General features: G+C 49.4%; 1 protein-coding gene across 1 annotated transcript in view; it reads right to left on the bottom strand.

Moving 5' to 3' along the window:
* Window positions 1-8,990: 8,990 nt before the first annotated feature.
* Slit1 (slit guidance ligand 1) overlaps window positions 8,991-19,512 on the bottom strand; it is a 145,550-nt gene continuing 135,028 nt past the window's right edge. The window contains exons 32-37 of the mRNA XM_021151346.2: window positions 17,418-17,646; window positions 15,358-15,488; window positions 14,390-14,544; window positions 13,224-13,512; window positions 12,648-12,859; window positions 8,991-11,847 (exon numbers count right to left, since the gene is read on the bottom strand). Coding sequence (XP_021007005.1) covers window positions 11,609-11,847; window positions 12,648-12,859; window positions 13,224-13,512; window positions 14,390-14,544; window positions 15,358-15,488; window positions 17,418-17,646 — 1,255 coding nt within the window. The 3' untranslated portion in view covers window positions 8,991-11,608. The remainder of the gene's footprint in view (window positions 11,848-12,647; window positions 12,860-13,223; window positions 13,513-14,389; window positions 14,545-15,357; window positions 15,489-17,417; window positions 17,647-19,512) is intronic.

Genomic DNA, 19,512 nt, shown 5'->3' with positions numbered 1-19,512 from the left:
TGCTGATCTAGTTAATTTTGTTAATAGAAGAAAGGAAACAAAAGCAACACGTGGCGGTGGCTCTGCGCCTTTCTATGCCCAGAGCATGCTGGGATATTATCCCCTCCGCATCTCCAGATTTGGCCTTGACTGCAGTCTCTTTGTTTTCCTCCCCTCCTGTAGCCATTTTCAAATATGACTTGCCACCATCTGCAGTGCACTCTGTCCCACAGTTTTGATGCTAAGTCTGAAAGGCATGCTGCTTCTGCCCTGGCTGTCACAGGCTGGAGCTGGACTTGATGCCAGAGGACTGGTGTTCTCTGTTCAGGAGCTGGAAGATGCCCCAGAAGCTATCAGAGCAGCTCTGGGTAACTTCCCAAGAGCACAGCCTTCCTTGGGAGATCCATTTTCTTACTGGGCTCCCTGGGATGGGCCTGCTCTCTTGATAGGGGTTTAGAGTTTTATTCTGACCTCCTAGATATGTTAGTCTTTCAGTGCATTGGGAAGGCCCCAAACCTTTCTCTGTTCTGGGAACTTCCTGTATAGGAATGTTACCTGAGTCTGTTGATCCACAGTTGCTAGTCCCTGGGATTCCTTGCTGGGTTTTTTTGGGGGGGAAAGGGGGAAGTGGGGGGTTCTTAATTGAAGCTTTTTCCCTGTCCATTCTAAACCACAGTTGAGCTGTGGGGTTTGCACCCCATCATTCTGTAATGGCTTAGAGAGAAGAGCTACTCATCCCTTTCCCCAGGGCCTCAGTGCATCATCACCCAGCACAGGTGAATCTCTCCCCATGCACCTAGGCCATCAGCAAGTATCACTTCGAGACAGATGCTGTAAGCCAAGACCTGGCCTCTGTCCAGCCTTGTGAGGCCACAGCTGCCAATCATTGATCAGTAGACCTGAATCCCTTGGGAAATGACACTGCTCTATGATGCAAACTGGAGATGCTTCGGTGTTGCCATCAGCAAGCCTGTGCTTGTCACAATATCAGAAACAAACTGAATCATCCAAGAAGCTGCCCAGTAGCCAGGGAGCCACCTCCATCCCTGTGGCTTCAGATCAGCCAGCTCAGGCCTCCTCTTAGCTTTAACAAGCAGTCACAGCCATGCAGAATGGACTGGCTACTCCTGTATAAAGTTTTGTGGGCACATAACCATGCCCTTTTGCTTACCGATTGTCCATGAAGTTGATTAAATACTTAGAGAAACCCACAAAGCCTAAAATAACTAAATTTACATCTTTGAAGAAATCCGCTGACCCCTGCTTGAGAAAATAACCGCTTTTAGGAATTAATCCCCTCCATTCCTCTTCTGCCTCGTGCCTCCCATCTCAGTTCTGTCCTGTGCATACATTCGTGTGCTCTTGCTGTAAGAGAGGCATGTCATTGAGACAGCTCCCATGTAGGCTTTGAACAAGAAGTGCATCTTTTAAATACTTTACCCCAGCCCCTCCATGAAGGCACTACATCCAGTAGACCAGACTCGTGAGCAAGGTGTCTTTGGATTCTAAAATTCTGTGGCCTGACCCCTGTCCCGTTCCCATAATTATAGAACTGCCTCTGGCTGTACTTGCTTATTAAAATAAGCCAAGACTGTCTGTGATGAGCTTAGCTGGGGGTGCTTCTGGGGGGCATTTAGTTGTGGGAAAGTCAAACAGCACAGAAACAAAAGTCTAATGACAACCAAAGCACTGTTTATAATGTGTTCCCATTGATCTGTTTTCAATCACACACCTTCAAAATAGTTTTATTAAAGGCAAGCTAACAATAAAATGGCAGTTTGTATATCACACTTATACAAGTTCCAGGCTGTGAGTCCTCCCTGGGCCCCAAACTCAAATAAGTTTCTATTTATTCTGCATTCCAGAATGAGGTTAAGTGTCATGTCAGACATTTTCAAAATGGGGACCTTGTCCCTTCATAAGTGGACAGTGCTGAAGACCGAACTCCAGGCTTTCTACCACTGCACAACGTCCCCTGCCCAAATTCTTTTGGACCCTTGCCTATTGTTCTGGTTATCCACTGAAATAGGAAGTGTCTATACCCAAAGCAGTCCTCATATCCACACAGCAGGTACTTCAACCTACATCCTTCAAGGAAAAGATATTTTTGTTAAAACTTAACACAGCAGAGCTAGAGAAGTAGCCTTTTGACACTGCTTTCAAAATAATTCCAGTCTTGAAAATTCTGAAGACTCCTGTCATGTACAAGAGACACATTGCAGAGCTTGTAGCACCCCGCTGTTCTGCACCCAAAGGACCCCCGATGACAGTGTGCAAGGTTGTCACTCATGCCTTTGTCTTTGGGTTTGAGCCAGTGGTGGTCAGTTCCTGATGTTACTTTCTCCCCACCCAATTGTCCTTTCCCAGGCTTTCTATGTGTTGGCCTCAGCACATCTCCTAGCCTGCAGATTGGCAGCTGCACAGGCACATGAGCAGGAGACCCTGACGCTTTCACACCCGATAGGCCCATCCTGTCTGATCGGAGTGCAGTTGTAAGCCACCCGAATACGCCAAGGGTTGGATGAGTGGGTTTTCACTATTTGAACTGGATATTTGTTTTTTGTTTTTCGAGACAGGGTTTCTCTGTGTAGCCCTGGCTGTCCTGGAACTCACTTTGTAGACCAGGCTGGCCTCGAACTCAGAAATCCACCTGCCTCTGCCTCCCAAGTTCTGGGATTAAAGGCGTGCGCCACCACACCCGGCCTAAGCAGGAGTAACAGAACCACTGACTGACAATGATCCACACTACCTAGAATACTCACTGCCTGTCCTTTTAGGTCAGTATACTGATCTTTGCAAAAGCCATTATGAAATTGTGTGGGAAGTTAGGCACACTCCCCCCCCCCCCCCACACCTAGGTAACCATTGCAGCAGTCCTAGGTTTGTGGCATCTTGCATGTCTGTCTGAGCACACAGTAGCCATCGTACATCATTCCTGATAGTGCTTGCAGGGAAGAAGACTGTCTTTGCTCATTAGATACTTGCTGAGTTGTGGATATACAGTACCGGCTAGGGTATAGTTTAAAGTGTAGTTTTGTAACCTAAGAATGCAGTCAGTCATCGATCATCACCGTGGACTTGACTGATAGAGACAGACATTTCACCAGCAGTGTTTGACAGACACATGCTGAGCTCCGGTGATGGAGCAGTCTCCAGCAAGTGCCTCTCTCAAAGCACAGGGACTGGTTGTGTTCGCACTGATAGCCCTCTGTTCTCTCCTGTACATATGACGTGTGCAGGTTTACAGTTCTCAAGTTTGGTCAGTATCTGTGTGTTTGAACCCTGAGTCTAGGCCATGCTTCTTTTTACACGAAGAGTGTGTTGTCCATGCACCAGCAGCTTTAGGCCCAGCAAGTCCAGGGCCCTCTAGCCTGCCGGGGAAGCCCAGGCTTGTTCATGTCTAAAGCAGCTCCTCTGGGGAGCCATTCTCGGTACATTGCCTTCTCCCCTCCTGACTTTGTCACTGGTCTCCTTCCAGGTGGCATCTTCTCTGGGACCTCCCCTCTGCCCCCAAGTGCTTTGCTGAACATATCACAAGAGAAGAATTTCTCCCCTCATTACTAGATTCTCAGTGTTAGTGGACCGGGTCTGAATGCCATTCATCGCTCACCTTTCCCCCACTCCAGTTGGTACTGTGATGTACAGCTCGTGTTGTGTTGTAGTCAGAGCTGTATGTTGTACTCGGAAGCATTTGTGGTAAAGATACCACACAGATGAGATCTGCATAATTTTGTATATTTATACCACAGGTAGGGATTACTGCTAGGGCCACTGTATCTTAGGGTAATTGATTTCACTTGTGGCTTCTGCATTCTTAGTAGTTCTAGGAGACTGTATTAGTGATTGGTTTCAAATATAATAGAGTACATATTTATACACACCACTGTGGAGTTTATTTTACTGTGTAAATAGTGGTATTTTCCTGTTCAAATGCTTCTATACAAAGTATTTATTTTAACAAAAGTAGTTAGCTGTCAAAAGGGCTTTCCAAAAACTCTTCTTGCCATCTCTTCTCCCACGCTCAGCTATTGGACGCCTAAGCATCACAGTAATGGCAGGAGGTTGCTGTACTTGGGCAGACACAACATGGATTGGGAACCGGAATGCTGCTCCGGACGCTCCACGCCAGACTAAAGTGGAGCTTGAAGGGGTGTGGCTTTGCTCAGCCTAGCATCCTGGCATTCCCCCATAGCCACTTACCTATGCACCATTGATATATTCAGCCATTCTCTTCCATGGTCTGTGCATGGAAGTGACCTTGGTTGTAGTCCTGTGGACCTTGGTTGTAGTCCTGTGGCAAGCAGCCTTATGCCCGTGCAATGAGGAGAAACCACGGTGGTTGCCGGTATGAGCTTCTCATCTGGCTCTGGGGATTTATGAGAGTCGCCCTTCGACACACCTGTCACCTTCTGCACATTGACAAAACTTGGGGACACCTTGTCTTTCCTCCTCTCCCCTTCCCATCAAGCACCCTGTGCAGATGCGGCCCCTCCCACCCATCTGTAACCCATGGTTCTAAAATGCATTTAGCTTTGCTTCTCAGGAGTCCTGGTCTGCAATCCAGAGCACCCTTGATGTCATGGAACTAGTGCTCTGTGGTTGTGCATGGCCCCTTTTCCCCTGTGCTTCATCCGTGGGCACCCCATCTGTCACTCAGTCACTCTGCTGGGATGGCTGGGTTGGCCTGCAGCTCCAGGTCCTTGGAGGCCAGGTATGTAGGAATTACGGTCATCTATTTGAACTCTAGTTTGCATATTTCCTTATGGCCTCCCTTTGTCTTTTCTGAACAAGGAAGGCACGTGAATGGTGATGCTGGAGAAGGTTTTTCTAAGATGCTGTTTGTAAGCAAATCTGATTCTGAGATGAAATGTGAATGGGTAACTAGGTGCCAGGGACTTGAGCACTGAACTAGACAGTCAAAACTTTTTAACCTTTGCAGAAAGTAGATTCTGTTCTCATCTAAATGTTCACAAGGCGTGATGCTGTAAATAGTTTTCTAAAAATATATATATATATTTATTACATGTTGTGTATACAGACTCACGTTCTGAGTGATGTTGGTTTGCGTTGTATTGTAGATTATATTTTGAATAGTGGACTCCTTTCATAATACAGTTCACTCATGGAGAAAGAAACAAAACCAGCAGGTTGAGAGCTGTTTGGGGCATTTGATCTGTAATGGACCACCCAATCCAAGCTTTAACCGCCCTCCCTCTTCTCCCCTGGTTGTGTTATATATATTATATATATACAGGTGTACAGTACAGGTCAGTGCTTGGGTCTGCAGAGCAGATTTCCAGGTGTCCTTTCCGATGTGTTCCCATAGCAATATGACCCCAGGTGCTGACCAGTCCTGTTGTCTCAGAGGATCAGGTTGGGGGACAGCTCTTGCAATGCCTCTTGCCTTCCTAGCTAAGAGGCTGCTTTACTTGAATTGATGCCTCTGTTTCTTCTGCATGCTCCAGTGTCGCAAAACTATAGCACAGTGTTGGGAACTCTCCCAACACCAGACACATCAAAAGTGGACATGCCGACCACAGGTTAGCCATTTCCCAAGAATTTTACTTTCCAGAACAGATGAGGCAAAGCTCAATTGGCCATAGAATAAATGTAAGGAATTTTTTACCAGAGAAACATATGTGGCCTGTTACATTCCCCCCACCCCCCATACTCTGTCTGACTCACCTTTGGAAGCCAGCCTATGTCCTGCCTTCTGCCTCTATGCCTAGGCTCAAGATGTCCATGGTCCCTAGAGTCTGGCTAGGTTCTTAATGTGCCCAACTCTAGTTGAGCAGCCTTTTCCCTGTGACCGTCCTAAGCTTAATGAAAAGGAATATCCCACACCCAGATACCCATTGTTAGAAGTGATGTAGTTTTTTTAGGCTTTTGGAATCTGTCCTTTTTTGTATTTCTGATAGTGGTTGGGATTTTTCACTAGTGTTTTTTAGATTGAAGTGGATGCATTAAGGTAAACTTTCCACTGCTGAGCCCAACAGCGTGCAGAGGAGAGAACTTGCCCTGCATTGTTGTTGGGGAGGTGACTACTTGTGGTGAGGGGGTGGGGGGAGGGTCTTGTAGGTGAGATGGGGTTGAAATAGAAATTCTGGCCAGAGGTTTCCTGAGTCTTTGATACTTTGTATGAAAACTCCCCACACTAACCCTGCTTAATCTCAATGTAAGCCTGCTGTCTACCCTCAGGGAACAAGTGGTTTTCAAAATTGAGCTCCTCCAAGGTCCTGGGCCAGTGCCTGTGTGCGCTGGTCCTCTCTGTGATCTCATGGCATTATTTCCCCGTATGCATTACGATAGTAAGAAGTTCAGCCCCACCCTGTATGAAAAGCACAGCCCAGTGCCCTAATTTAGGCTTGTGTCATTGCCTTTGAGGGGCCTGGGGGGAGGTCCTAGGAGGTCCATGCAGTTTAACGGAAGCTCAGGTGTGCATTGGATTTTTGCCTCTATTAGGCCACAACCCTTCAGAATGAGTGTCGGGCAGGGGCTACGGATCCGGCTCCAGATTCAGGGAGCTGAGTCTCCACTGTTCCTTAAGTTTTTACTGGTCCCTCCCAGTGGCGTTGCCAAGGTCAATCTTGTAGGTGTTCGGATGTGCTCCTTTTTGCTGTCTTGTGAGTCGTAGCCAGTGCTCCAGGTGCCCAAGGGCGGGGCCTCTGGAGGGTCCACCCTCCCTTACCCCAGCGCCTTTCAGACTAGTGGAGTGAAAAGACTGCAAATGGCCACTGGCCGGACAGCACGTGCCTCTTGGGCCTGGATTCCACTGTTAGTGAGTGTAGGAAAATACTGTGTCTTTAATGGATGAAATTCAATGTATGCTGTGAATTTGTTGGTTTGAAACATTGAAAATTTTTCATTAGACAATGTTTACATACCTCACCTGAAGAACCTTTGAGAGTGTATATATGAAATTTAAAAATATATTAAGTTGCTTTAAAACAGTATGTATAGCTATAAAAGTTGGAGTTATTTTAACTTTGAGTATGTACCAAGTCTCTTAAATATTGGAATCTCGTAGACTTTCTGGCTTCTGTGTTTTGCTTTCCTGTTGGACCACATAGATAACTGTGTTTTTGTTCTTGATAAAGGGGGCCCACACCGATGTCCAGGCTTGGAAGGATTTTCTGGTTTGGTTTTGAGGGGAGGGGTGTGGAGCTAGAGGGTGTGTGGGAGGGATTTCTCTAACCTTGATATCTGTGAGCTTTTTCAATGCGCTTATTTTATTGCAGCATATTAAAGTTCTTTGATATTAAAGTGTGTTTGTGTAGTCACTGGAGCTGGGGAGGGGACAGTACAGCACAGTCTCCTGCCTCACTAGTGTGTGGCTGAAAGCAGACTGTCAGCCATGGGGCTGGGCACTACCCTAAATGATTAGTGGCCCTCTGAGCTATACTTTACTCAGGGGACAGATATAAATATAATGGGAGCATCGTGGGAGTCACTGGACAGGACAGGAAAGGTGTCTGTTCAACCAGAGGGGAGGGAACAAGCCAGCCCAGCCAAGTGCTGTCCACTTCTGTGACCCCAGCAGGAATGTGACAGAAAACAAACCTCGCACTTGCCAGAACGACTTCTGTGATCTGACTTGTTGGATCTGCTGGAAGTGGGTCTGTTCAAGGTCATGGTTGACCCATGAGACCCATGGGGAACCAATCCTGGATATTCACGGAATTGATAGTGACTGTCCAGTAACCCCGGGGTTTGCTTTAACGCTGAAGTTGTAAATTTCTAATCTACGGATGTGTTTATTTAGCCCAGGATTTTATTTATTTATTTATTGATTGATTGATTGATTGATTGATTGATTGTTTGTTTGTTTGTTTTTCTAGACAGGGTTTCTCTGTGTAGCTCTGGCTGTCCTGGAACTCTGTAGACCAGGCTGGCCTTGAACTCAGAAATCCTCCTACCTCTGCTTCCCAAGTGCTGGGACTAAAGGTGTGCACCACCACGCCCAGCTTAACCCAGGATTTTAAAAAATAGTTTAAAACTGTAAGTTTTTCACTCAAAAAATTGGGGTTTCTAGTTTTGTTGGGGGGGTTGTTTTTTTGTTTTATTTTTGGTTTGTTTTTGGTTTCTGGTGTTTTGTTTGAAGCTAAGAAATTTAGGTCATGGTGAAAACCAGCTGGTACAAATAGACTGGAAAATGTTCTTCATGTGCCGTAGTCTCCAGCGGTGACTGTTTACATTTGCCCCTGTTGGTACCTACTGCTTTAATCAGATGTGGTGATAGAAATGATGGGCCAAGTTGCGCTGACCACTGGCTTACCTCTCCCCCAGACACTTGAGCCTGTGACCTACAGGGTTTCACTTGCTCTCCTCTACCATGCTCTCCAGCATGCCCTTCCTCTCCAAATCCCCAGCTATTGTGAAGGCACCAAAGTTACCATCCCGTGCCCTTTCAAGGTGGTCGTGTGCTCTTAGAATGGAGCCTTTTGACATCACTACATCCCTATGTGAGATCAGTTCACGGCTCTGGCCTCAATGGAGGGCTTGGCACATCCTTCCTTTGGTGACCTATGGGGGGGGTGGGGGCCGGGACGGGTCCCTGTCTTAGAAACTTGGATCCTGTTACTCATGTCATTTCCTACGTGCAGTGTTCTGGTCTGGTATATGGGCTCCCTTTTCTGGCCCGGGCACAGGCCCCTTCTAGGATTGATTATCTGAGAATACATGCTGCTTTCTACTGCTGCTTGGAGGCTCCGAGACCCTTGGAGTCTGGTTAAATGTGTGAGTGGCTCTGTAGGCAAATGCTGAAAACATTAGTGTCACGTATACACTTGGCAGGAAATAAGACTAAGCCTCCCCAGTTTGTCACACACCCCTCTCCTTCCCGATGAACAAACCTTGCCACATCAAGGTTGGCAAACATCCCGGCAGGCTGTGATAACTGTGGTCAGTGTGGTAACCCAGGGCCTTCCCACCCTGGGAAGGTCAATGCTGGTAGCAGCAGGCTCGTTTTGATGAAGAAAGAGACCAGGCAGGCAGAAAGTCCATGAATCAATGTCATGTTCACATGGAAGACAGCGGACAATACTGACATATTCTAAAACAATACTTCTGGGGAAAGGACAGGTGCAGCTCCCTCAGGGACTGTTTGAAGCCAGTTTCTAAGAGTTGACTCAAACGACTACAGAAACCCCAAACAAAAAGGTCACAACCACATAGCATCTGAAAATCAAAACAAGACACTGGAGGTTGACTTTAACATATAAAAATACTATAACAAAATGAAATACAAATATATATTAGAATCTGTAAGTATTCTGTATAAAGAGATACTTTCACGGTTAGGCTAACAGCAGGCAAAGAGGAAACAAAGATGTCCTTTTCCATTCCTTAGCATCACCACAGGGCCCTGAGCACTGCTGCTCACGTAACCAGCTCCTTGAGGGCTTGCCCTGCTGGGTCTCTGCTGTGCACGTCTAATGGAAATAGCCAGTGATGACCACAAAGCAAACTGAAGATCTTTACCAAAGGGGAACAGAACATGGAGATGGTTTCTCAAAGGGCTGGTCTCAGAGTCACCCTCTTACCTGACCTTACAAGTCCGAGTGTGAGCAGGTGATGGGAGCCATAGACCAGGCCCTTGGCTGGTAAGGTACTGAATAAGTCAAAGGTAAAGTTGAGCCTGGGGCTCATGGCTCTCTGGGAACCACCGAGTCAGCCTCTCAAGCTCCCATCTCAAGGCCTTGGGGGGAAAGGTGACATCACCTGCCAGTCCATGCCTCTCAAGCCCAGGAGCCGGCTTCTCCCGGCCAATAGGGAGCGATGGTGTCTGGGGAAGGAAACTTGCACAGAGCTAAGGAGGCTAGAACACCTTTATTTCTAGAAAGAGACGCCATGCTATGTGTCTGAGCTATTCTGCCCTCTGCAGCCTGGTCCAGCTGCTTGCCAGGGTACCACAGTGACCTGGGAGCTTGGAGTGAGAGGAAGATGCTATACAGAGTTGTTTAAAGCCTTAGAGGTTTGGGCCTCTGTCCTCTTAGAGAGCTATGGGTCTGTGCCCTGTGGCCCTAACTCAGGGCCATAAGAAAATGGGAGTCCTAGCCCTTGGCAAAAGGTATACCCAGTCATGACAATTAACCAGTTGATCAGGGCTGGGCCCTCTTTCCATCCCAGAGTCTCCCTGGCCTGAGAGCCATTGTGATAGGAGATGCCAAGTTCTTTCAAGTCACAGGAGGCGAATGCCTTCATCAGCACCAGAGGTTCCTCTCTGTGTCCACATAGGCAGTGATAGGTATAGGGCCACCCTCTGAACATGACACTCCCAGATGGGAGCAGCCTTGAACGCGAGCGGGGGGGGGGGCATGCATGCTCACACCTACGGCCCACAAAGACACCCACACCCCCAGACCGGGGCTACAGCCTCTCCGGGAGGAGTAAGACGGTATGATGACCCTTTCTTCCTTCAGAGGCTGCAAACCTCATCTTTCTATACTTCGTCCTGCATGGAAGAGAAACTTTTGTATCCTTTTCTCTGGTGGCTTCAGCCTTCACTGCAAACCCCCAGAGTGAGTGGCTGCAACCCCCTGGGCCTTCCTGGGTACTCCATGGTCCTCAGCCATTCGTCTCACATGGGGGCTGCGCACCCACAGAACCCACTCCAGGCTAGGTACATAAATACCTGCTAAGGAACTTAATGGAAAAATGATCTCCTATAACGCCTCAGGCCTCCCTTCCTGAGACCGCAGTGGCAGTGTCTCCGTGGTTCCTATCTACCTTCCTGCTTCACAGCTGCAGACCTAAGGCCTGCAATGAGCAGAGCCACATGCAGGGACTCAGCATCTGTATCGTCTGGTCTCTTCTTATATGGCCTCAGTACAATGCTCCAAATCAGGCCTCCAGTTTAGAAGGCCTTGGCCTTGCCCAGCTTCCCCTCATACCCAACCCCTCCTCTGCCAGAGGCACCAGCAACCTTGGGCTGGGAAACCTGGGTCCAGTGCTCCTTTTGTGGCCAGTGATGTCTATTCAGCTGGGGCCAAGAACCTCTGCCCTCTTGGTAGGTACTGCCACACCAAGCAAAAGAACCACCCCCCACCACCCCTATAGGAGCTACAGTCATTCTATACTTCAGGATTCAGAGGCCTGGCCCTATGCAAACCCCACCCGACCCAGCTTTCACAAACTGTGGGGGCAATGGGCCACATGACTTGAAGGAGGAGCAGACCTTCACCAGAGGAGGTCTTGCCCCGGAGAGTGGCCTGGTGCCAGTAGACATGGTTGCAGAAACTAGGCCAGCACCTCCTGGATGTGGTTGTCCTTAAAGGAGCCAGAGGCTACTGGGGCATAAACTGTTTCAGGCCAGCCAGGATCACAGGGCAAAGGAGAAGCAAGTGGAGACGGTTTAGCCCCCGTTTCAGTCCCAGGTAGCAGGCAGAGGAGTGCCACTATCCTGCCACCGTTTGTGGCCTGACCTCACACACACATTCATTCAACAAATATTTATTAAGCGCCTATCTGTGCAAGGCACTTTGAGAGAGGGCACGGCAGCCCGGGCCTTGCTCCTCTGCCCCGGCAGTGCAGTCCGCTGGAAAGGCAGCTCAGTGTCCCCGTGCCCACCAGGACCCAGGCGCTATCCTGGTGATACCCGCCCCAGCCCGGCTAGTGTGCCACCCGCACATTACGCGCACCGGGTACAGCCACACTTGGTGGGCTTCTCCACCTCCTCAGCAAACGAAGTCCCATCACTGCACTCGAAGGTGAGCTTCCTCCGCTTCAGCCGCAGGCCCTGGCAGCAGCCCTGGCCCGGGCACGCGCCCCGGCATTCCACCCACGACAGCGGGCGTGTGGTCTGGCAGATGGCATAGCCCCTCTGGACCCGGTGAAAGTCCCGGACAGGGTCCCCCCGGCACTCGGACTCTGGATGGGACAAACACCAAGACACAGCCTCAGGGCACACCATGGGAAGCGGGAGTGGGGTAGGGCAGCATCCGAAGAGGGCTCCTCTGGGAGGGCTCTCTCATCCCTCTGTCCTCCCCCGCTCTGCATGCACCTGTGCTCTGCTTCCTCCAGGGACCACAGTGTGATTGGGGAAGGAGGAAGCAGCTAGCTGCCCAGGCCCTCCAGGCCAGGATTACTGCCAAATGAGGTGATTCCCACTGTGCAGATGTGCAAGAGCTGAAGCCAGGAGGTAACAATATCGGGGAAGTATTCCTCTACGGAGAGGGTGACCCTCTGACCCTATGGTACCCAAGGCTGAATCTCTCCTGCTTCCCTCTTCTCAGCCTCTGCAGTCTGGAGCCTAACCAAAGCATCTTGGTGAAAGAGTCCAGAGAAAGCCTGGGAAGAAATCCCTCATCTTTCATTCTGCTGCACCCAGGTCCAACACTGATAGGCCAAGATGCTGAAACCTGGCCAGGAGCTGTTACTGGGCATACCTGGATGATCTCTTCATAGAGAGACCTCAGCCAAGAAGGGCAGGGCCCTGGACAAGGGAACTGCAAGGCAGGCTGGGCTCAGGAGAGAGGAAAGGTGAAGCTCTGTTCCTAGAGGGCAGGGGCCCTAAAAGCCCGGTGGTCCCGTAAATAGCAGAGGGGAGAGAGAGAAGGGGGATGAGGATGGAAAGGTTTGCTGGGGTTCCAGGATGATAACATGAAGCTGCTACAGCAGAATGGTGGGGAGGGACCCTGCAGAGGGCAGTCAGGAGGGGGCTCCCTGACCTTGCTCACACAGCTCGCCTGAAAAGCCTGGGCTGCACACACAGTGTGCCCCTTTGGTGGCCGAGGCCTGGCAGTGACCATGCAGGCACTGCAAGCCCCCACAGGGCTCTGCCACAGCCCCGACCTGGTTGCACAGAGCCCCCGAGTACCCATCCTGGCACTGGCAGCTGTAGGCAAGAGCGTCGAGGGGCACGCATTTCCCATGGACACACCTGGAAGGGACAGAGGAGAGAGCTGTGTGAGGCCAGGCTAGCCCAGAGGAGGTCCCGCCCCTTCTGACCTTGCACTTGATTCTGTTCCCAAGATTTAAAGGAGTGAGGCAAAATGTGACTCTATGCTTGTCCTTTTCTAGCTGATAAAAGCTTAAAGCTTGGTGGTAATAGTAATAATAATAATAATAAATGTTGTTATTATTATTCATTATAAGCAATTATTAATAGTAGTATCAGGCCACATGCTTCAATTTGAAGATTTAAAGATATGGCTGGTGAGGCAGTGCTTGCCATAAGTAAGTGGGGCTTGCAGAAAAAGGACAGATGGTGAGAGAATGGCTCTCTTGGTCCATCCCGGGCTTACTTGTGGCCATGGCAGGGGCCATCCACTGGCTGGTCACAGTGCAGGCCCCCCCAGCCAGCCTCACAGTGGCACACAGGCCCTGGGGTGGCGTTGGGCTGGCAAATGCCATGTAGACAGTAGAGTTTGCGGCAGGGCTCACAGCCCGGCACCACGCCTGGCTTCATCTGTGTCTTGGTGAAGTCCTGCAGTTCATTGTTGATGTATAGGTTCCGGATGCAACCGTGGAAGCTGGTACCATTGAGGATCTGCCACAGGCGGAAGGCAGCTGAGTTCACATCCACGGGCATCCCTGAGGTGACAAGAAGAAACAGTAGGCTAAGTTGGGACTAGGACATGACTGTTGGGCAGCTCTGCAATCCCTTCTTGTCCTTTGAGTTCTATGCTATCTCTGTGGAGACCCTTTGCCACCCTGGAGTACCAGACTCCTTTCCAGGAAGACATGGAAAGTCTACTTCCCCGTGTCCTGCTATCTCTATCCCTGGGACTCCTTCCTTCCAACCAAAACAAAAAACTCTGGTGCAAAGCACTTTGTCACCTGCTTTTGTGCTAGTGGCTTCGCAGCAACCCCACGGCTGAGGTTGCCGGTCCCTAACTGGCATGCTTAGCAGCTCATCTAAAAAGACTCAATTGGTAGGAACAGAGTTGGGATCCCAGAGGGGACCTGAACTCCCTAGGCTGAGACAACATGAGAATGACTGCAAGTGGTGAACAGGGCTTTCCTGGCCTGCAGCATCTACAAGTCCACTGGGGAGTCTCCAGATACTGTAGGGACTCTGTGCTGAGTATCTTGCAGTGTTTCTAGCCCCTGAGGGTCCAAGACTAGAAACAGACTCCAGACATAAGAAATTCCTTCTGGGCCAGAGCCAAGAAGGGTACCTGTGGTATGGAAGACAGTTGGGAATGACTGATCTCCCCACCCTACGCCTATTGACCATCCTTCTTGGTTAGACTAGGCTGGCCAGAATACAGCTAGACCCCAGTCAAGGCATCAGAATCTACCAAAGTCACCATTCAGTAGGACTACCTTACCCTTGGCATCTCCCTGGCTCTGACACCAGCTCTCCAGGTCAGCCTCTGACCACAAAGGGCTGGAGGTCCCTGCCTGGGGATGCTATCATCACAGCTCAATGGAGAGGCTTGGCGAGGGATGTACAGCAGGTCCTCACCTCCCACATAGAGGGGGGCCTCGCTGTTGAGGGTGTAGTGCTTGCCAAAGTTGTCCATGGTCATGGGGCTGCCGCCATCAATGGAGAGGTTCACCATCTGGTCGAAGGTGACCAGCTCAACGGTATGGAACTGCCCGTCGTTGATCGTCTCAGTGCTGGAAGGAGATAGGAGAGGGGTACCCACCCTAGGGACGGGGCCTCAGGAAAACCCTAGATAAGCACATCTCAGAAGGATCATCAACCCAGTCACTGCTTCCCAAGGAGACAAATCTTCAGGAAGAAAACCTATAGGACTAAGTGGACTATGATCTGATGCCTCCTCCTTACTGCCTGTACTGGCTAGTTTTGTGTCAACTTGACACAGCTGGAGTTATCACAGAGAAAGGAGCTTCAGTTGAGGAAATGCCTCCATGAGATCCAACTGTAAGGCATTTTCTCAATTAGTGATCAAGGGGGAAAGGCCCCTTGTGGATGGTGCCATCTCTGGGCTGTTAGTCTTGGGTTCTATAAGAGAGCAGGCTGAACAAGCCAGGAGAAGCAAGCCAGTAAGGAACATCCCTCCATGGCCTCTGCATCAGCTCCTGCTTCCTGACCTGCTTGAGTTCCAGTCCTGACTTCCTTGGTGATGAACAGCAGTATGGAAGTGTAAGCTGAATAAACCCTTTCCTCCTTAACTTACTTCTTGGTCATGATGTTTGCGCAGGAATAGAAACCCTGACTAAGACACTGTCCCTTCCTGAGGCCCAGGGAGGGCTGAAACGTTTGCAGAGAGCTTCTTCTCTGAGGTGAGGTAGGGTGGGGAAAGATGGGTGTTGAGGAACCTCAACTCCAAGTGGGCTACACTCAGGAAACCAAGTGGCCTTTCTTCTTAGTCAGCCAAGTTTCTACAGTTCCAACAACCACTTGGCCCAGGAGCCCCATCCTGGCACGCCCAAATGAGGAAGGCTGACAGCCTGAGAAATTCTTACCTGTAGATAGCAGAGCTGGGGTAGCTGCCTGGGTCATAACTAACACGAACATGGCCCTGGTACAGCTCAACTGCAATGTGGTCATTGTCCCCATTGTACAGGAGAATCCCATTGTCCTCTGCTGTGGAGACCTGGGAAACAAAGGCACATTCTCTCCCATGCCACCCCTCACAGAGACAGCACAGTTAGGTCAGTGAACAGAGGGGACTCAAGGTTGAAAGGGTGATGTCATAGGAAAACCATCCCTCCCCCCTCTCTTCCTCTGTCTGACCAGCCTCCCAGAGACCCCTTCTTCAGGGTGGCTGACCTAGGCCAGCAGTCCCAGGCTAACTTGTCATTCACCATAGTCTGACCAGCATCAGGCAGCAAAGCAGACAGGCTGGCTGGAGCCTGGAGAGCATTTGCCCAAGAACAGGTAAAAGACCAGTTTTTTGGTGGAGAAGAGGCAGTGCATAGCCACCACAATGTGTAACTACCACTCCCTGATGTGGGAGCACCCTGTGGTCCTCGAGGAACTGCCTACAAAGGGAGAGGACCTTAGAGGACGCATGCGTGGGAAGGTTCTCCCTGCTAGAGTTGTTCAAGTTGGGAAACAGGGACTGTGGTTGGTTGAAGATTCAGGTATTTGTCCGGGAGGTCCCTGTGGCTATGGGAAAGACAACTGCTTCCTTCTACTTACCTTCCTTTCCCTGCATGCTTCTGGTAAATATCCTGATTCCCTGGACTGTTGAGTGGGCCCGTAAACCAATGCTAGACAAAGCACACTAGCTCATTTCCTTGGACTCAGTGATTGGTCAAGATTCAAATAGATATGCAACAAAAACCTGGTCAATCAGAGGGCTTCCCCTGAGACCACTGGATATTGAATTAGAGTTCAGGCAAAGAAAAGTCTCTTACTAGGTGACAATGAGTCCTCCTGAAGATGTTAAAATAGCCTGAGCTATGACTGGGGCCAGGGCGGGGCCAGGCGAGTTTTGCCTTGCTGAGAGGATAGGCTACCTGCTCTCTTGCTGAGGACAGTGGGAGAGAAGAGAACTGAGCTTGTCTGAGAAGTTGGGCAAGAAGGGAGCTGAGGAGAGGGAAAGGTGATTGGGTGTTTGTGGCCAAGAATGGAATTTGAGGCAGAGGGGTGGAGAGTTTACACTGTCTAGTGGGTGAAATGTCACAAAATCTGTTCCCCTCTTCCTCTAGGACATAGTCAGCAAAACAGCCAGATTTTCATCATTTGTTGAAGTAGAACCTGAGTTCTCCCCCTGTACTGGCTAGTTTTGTGTCAACTTGACACAGCTGGAGTTATCACAGAGAAAGGAGCTTCAGTTGAGGAGATGCCTCCATGAGATCCAACTGTAAGGCATTTTCTCAATTAGTGATCAAGGGGCAAAGGCCCCTTGTGGGTGGTGCCATCTCTGGGCTGGTAGTCTTGGTTCTATAAGAGAGCAGACTGAGCAAGCCAGGGGAAGCAAGCCAGTAAAGAACATCCCTCCATGGCCTCTGCATCAGCTCCTGCTTCCTGACCTGCTTAAGTTCCAGTCCTGACTTCCTTGGTGATGAACAGCAGTATGGAAGTGTAAGCTGAATAAACCCTTTCCTCTCCAACTTGCTTCTTGGTCATGATGTTTGTGCAGGAATAGAAACCCTGACTAAGACACCCCCTCAACATGATGATGTTCTGAGATGACACTGAACTTACAAAATGGGCATTTAAGGGACCCCAAAACTATTGGCTAAAGATAGGCCTAGAATTCCCTCTGGCCACATGGAACAATCCTGTCTGTGGCGCTGGAGGCCAGAGTTGAGCAGAAGGGATGGTAGAAGCCTGTGGTCAAGACCTGTGACAGGTTTACTGGATCCTGTCACTCTTCACAGTTGTCCCAGAGATGACTCAGAAACCTGTACAGGTCATTTCTTCAGACCGATTCATCCTAATTCCTGGAGCACAGCAACTCACAATAGGGCCCTTGGGGTTCCTGTGGGCAGGGCTGTACCCTGACATTCTGACTTGAACAGGGGTGCCCTGCACCCCTGACTGCCTGTGAGTGACCAGGTCTCAAAGCACACACCTGAAGAGTGATGTTGGCCCGAGGCCAGTTCTGCAGGTCAGTGAACTGCAGATAAGTGTCCCGGTCCACAAAGTTGACACTGAGCAATTTCTCACATTCGGGGCCACCAAAGCCTGGTAGGCACTGGCATACGGGCCGGCTTCCCTGGTCTACGCAGTTGGCTCCATTCTGGCACTCCGTCCCCTCACAGGAGCTCCTGGGGGCAGGTGGGATCTCACAGAGCTGTCCACTGAGAGGAAAAGACCCAGGTCAGAGAGGGGCAGAACCAAATGAGGCAGCGGGAATCTCTTCCCCAAGTGCAGTTGAGAAATTCACTAACCACCCCAGGAAAATGGGCCATTAAAGTGACAGCAGATGGCTTTTGTGAATGTTGTTGTCCAAAGGAGCCGAGTCAGGAGGACCCCCTGGTGTAGCAGCTGCAGTACCACCCAGGCACTTCCCAGAAAAGGAAGCCCTGCCTGAGCCACTTTTTAACATGATCTCAGACGGCTGGCGTGCACATTGAAACTGAAGATACATTCCCTCCTCCTGCCAACAACTCCACAAGGCAGCTTTTTTTTTTTTTAAAGATGTATTTATTTTTATTATATATAAGTACACTGCAGCTGTCTTCAGACACTCCAGAAGAGGGCGCCAGATCTCGTTACGGATGGTTGTGAGCCACCATGTGGTTGCTGGGATTTGAACCTTGGACCTTTGGAAGAGCAGTCGGGTGCTCTTACCCACTGAGCCATCTCACCAGCCCCCACAAGGCAGCTTTTACAATGTAGACGAGGAAACTCTGACTTAAAACATTGATGGTAGTGAGATCCTGAATTACAGGAATCAGAAATAAAGAGGGCACATTACTACCAAATTGACAGAAATAAAAACAATTAACTGGGGGTATGGCTGGAAGATAGAGCATTTGGTCAGTGCACACAACAAGTGAAATTAAGAAATCTGTTCCAGGGGACTGGAGAAATGGCTCAGTGGTTAATGGCTGCTCTTGCAGAGGTCCTGAGTTCAGTTCCCAGCACCCAGCTCACAACCGCTTACACCTTCAGTTCTAAGGACTTCTGACCTCTGTGGCCACTGCATGCATGCAATGCACACAAACCTGCAGGCAGACACTTGCACACGTAAATAAAATAAATAACTTTAAAAAATCAATTCTACTGAAAATATTATTTAAAAGAATTAAAATTAGGAAGTAATTTCAAAATGAAGTATGAGGGGCTAAAGAGATGGCTCAGTGGTTCAGAGCACTGGATGCTCTTCCAGAGGACCCAGGCTGGATTCTCAGCACACACAAGGTGGCTCAAGATCACCTGTAACTCCAGTTCCAGGGGATCTAACACCCCTCTGGCCTCTGAGAGCACATACTTGGTACATAGACACAGTTGCAGGCAAAACGTCCATACACATAAAATAATAATGAAAAACAATGTTTCAAAATAAGTGTGAAACATGTACTTTAAAGACCACACACACACACAAAGATGAAAGAAGCTATAGTATTCTACATATGAAGAGAGACAGTTCAGACTCGAGGATGAAGAAATCGGGAAATCTGGTATTGCTTTGTTAAAATGCCACTGCTCCCTGAACTGCTCTGTAGAGTCAATGGCACTCCTACCAAAATCCCAGATTACTTCTTTTATTCAGAAATTTGGCTAGCTAACCCCATAATTCATATAAATTCAATGGACCTTGAATAGCCAAAACAACCTTGAAATACAAACCAGGAGAGCTTACAGTTTGCCATTTAAAAACTCACCATGAGACTACAGTAATAAAGATTGTATGCTGCTCACATAATCATGGTCATATAGAACCCTTGCACTGACAAGAAAGCCACAGCATTTTCACAAGAAAACCAAGACAATTAAATGGGATTGGGCAGGGGGCAGAGTCTTTTCAACACACAGTGCTGGGGCAAACTCCTTCCTCACGGACCCTACCTCCCAGCCCTTCAACAAGCAGGTTTGGAGCCCTGGTTGTTTAACTCTCCCAAGTTCTTTAGCAGAGTTGAGCCTGGTTGAGCCACACCTAAAACTCTAGCACTCAGATCTCAGGATGGGACTGTCGTTCACCCAAGCCCCAGAGGGGTCCT

This window comes from Mus caroli, unplaced genomic scaffold (genome assembly GCF_978045245.1).
Source record: "Mus caroli unplaced genomic scaffold, Mus_caroli_1 scaffold_20, whole genome shotgun sequence".
In the NCBI taxonomy this organism is placed as follows: domain Eukaryota; kingdom Metazoa; phylum Chordata; class Mammalia; order Rodentia; family Muridae; genus Mus; species Mus caroli.
Note: the sequence above shows the minus strand (reverse complement) of the source record. Positions and strands in the feature narration are given on the sequence as shown.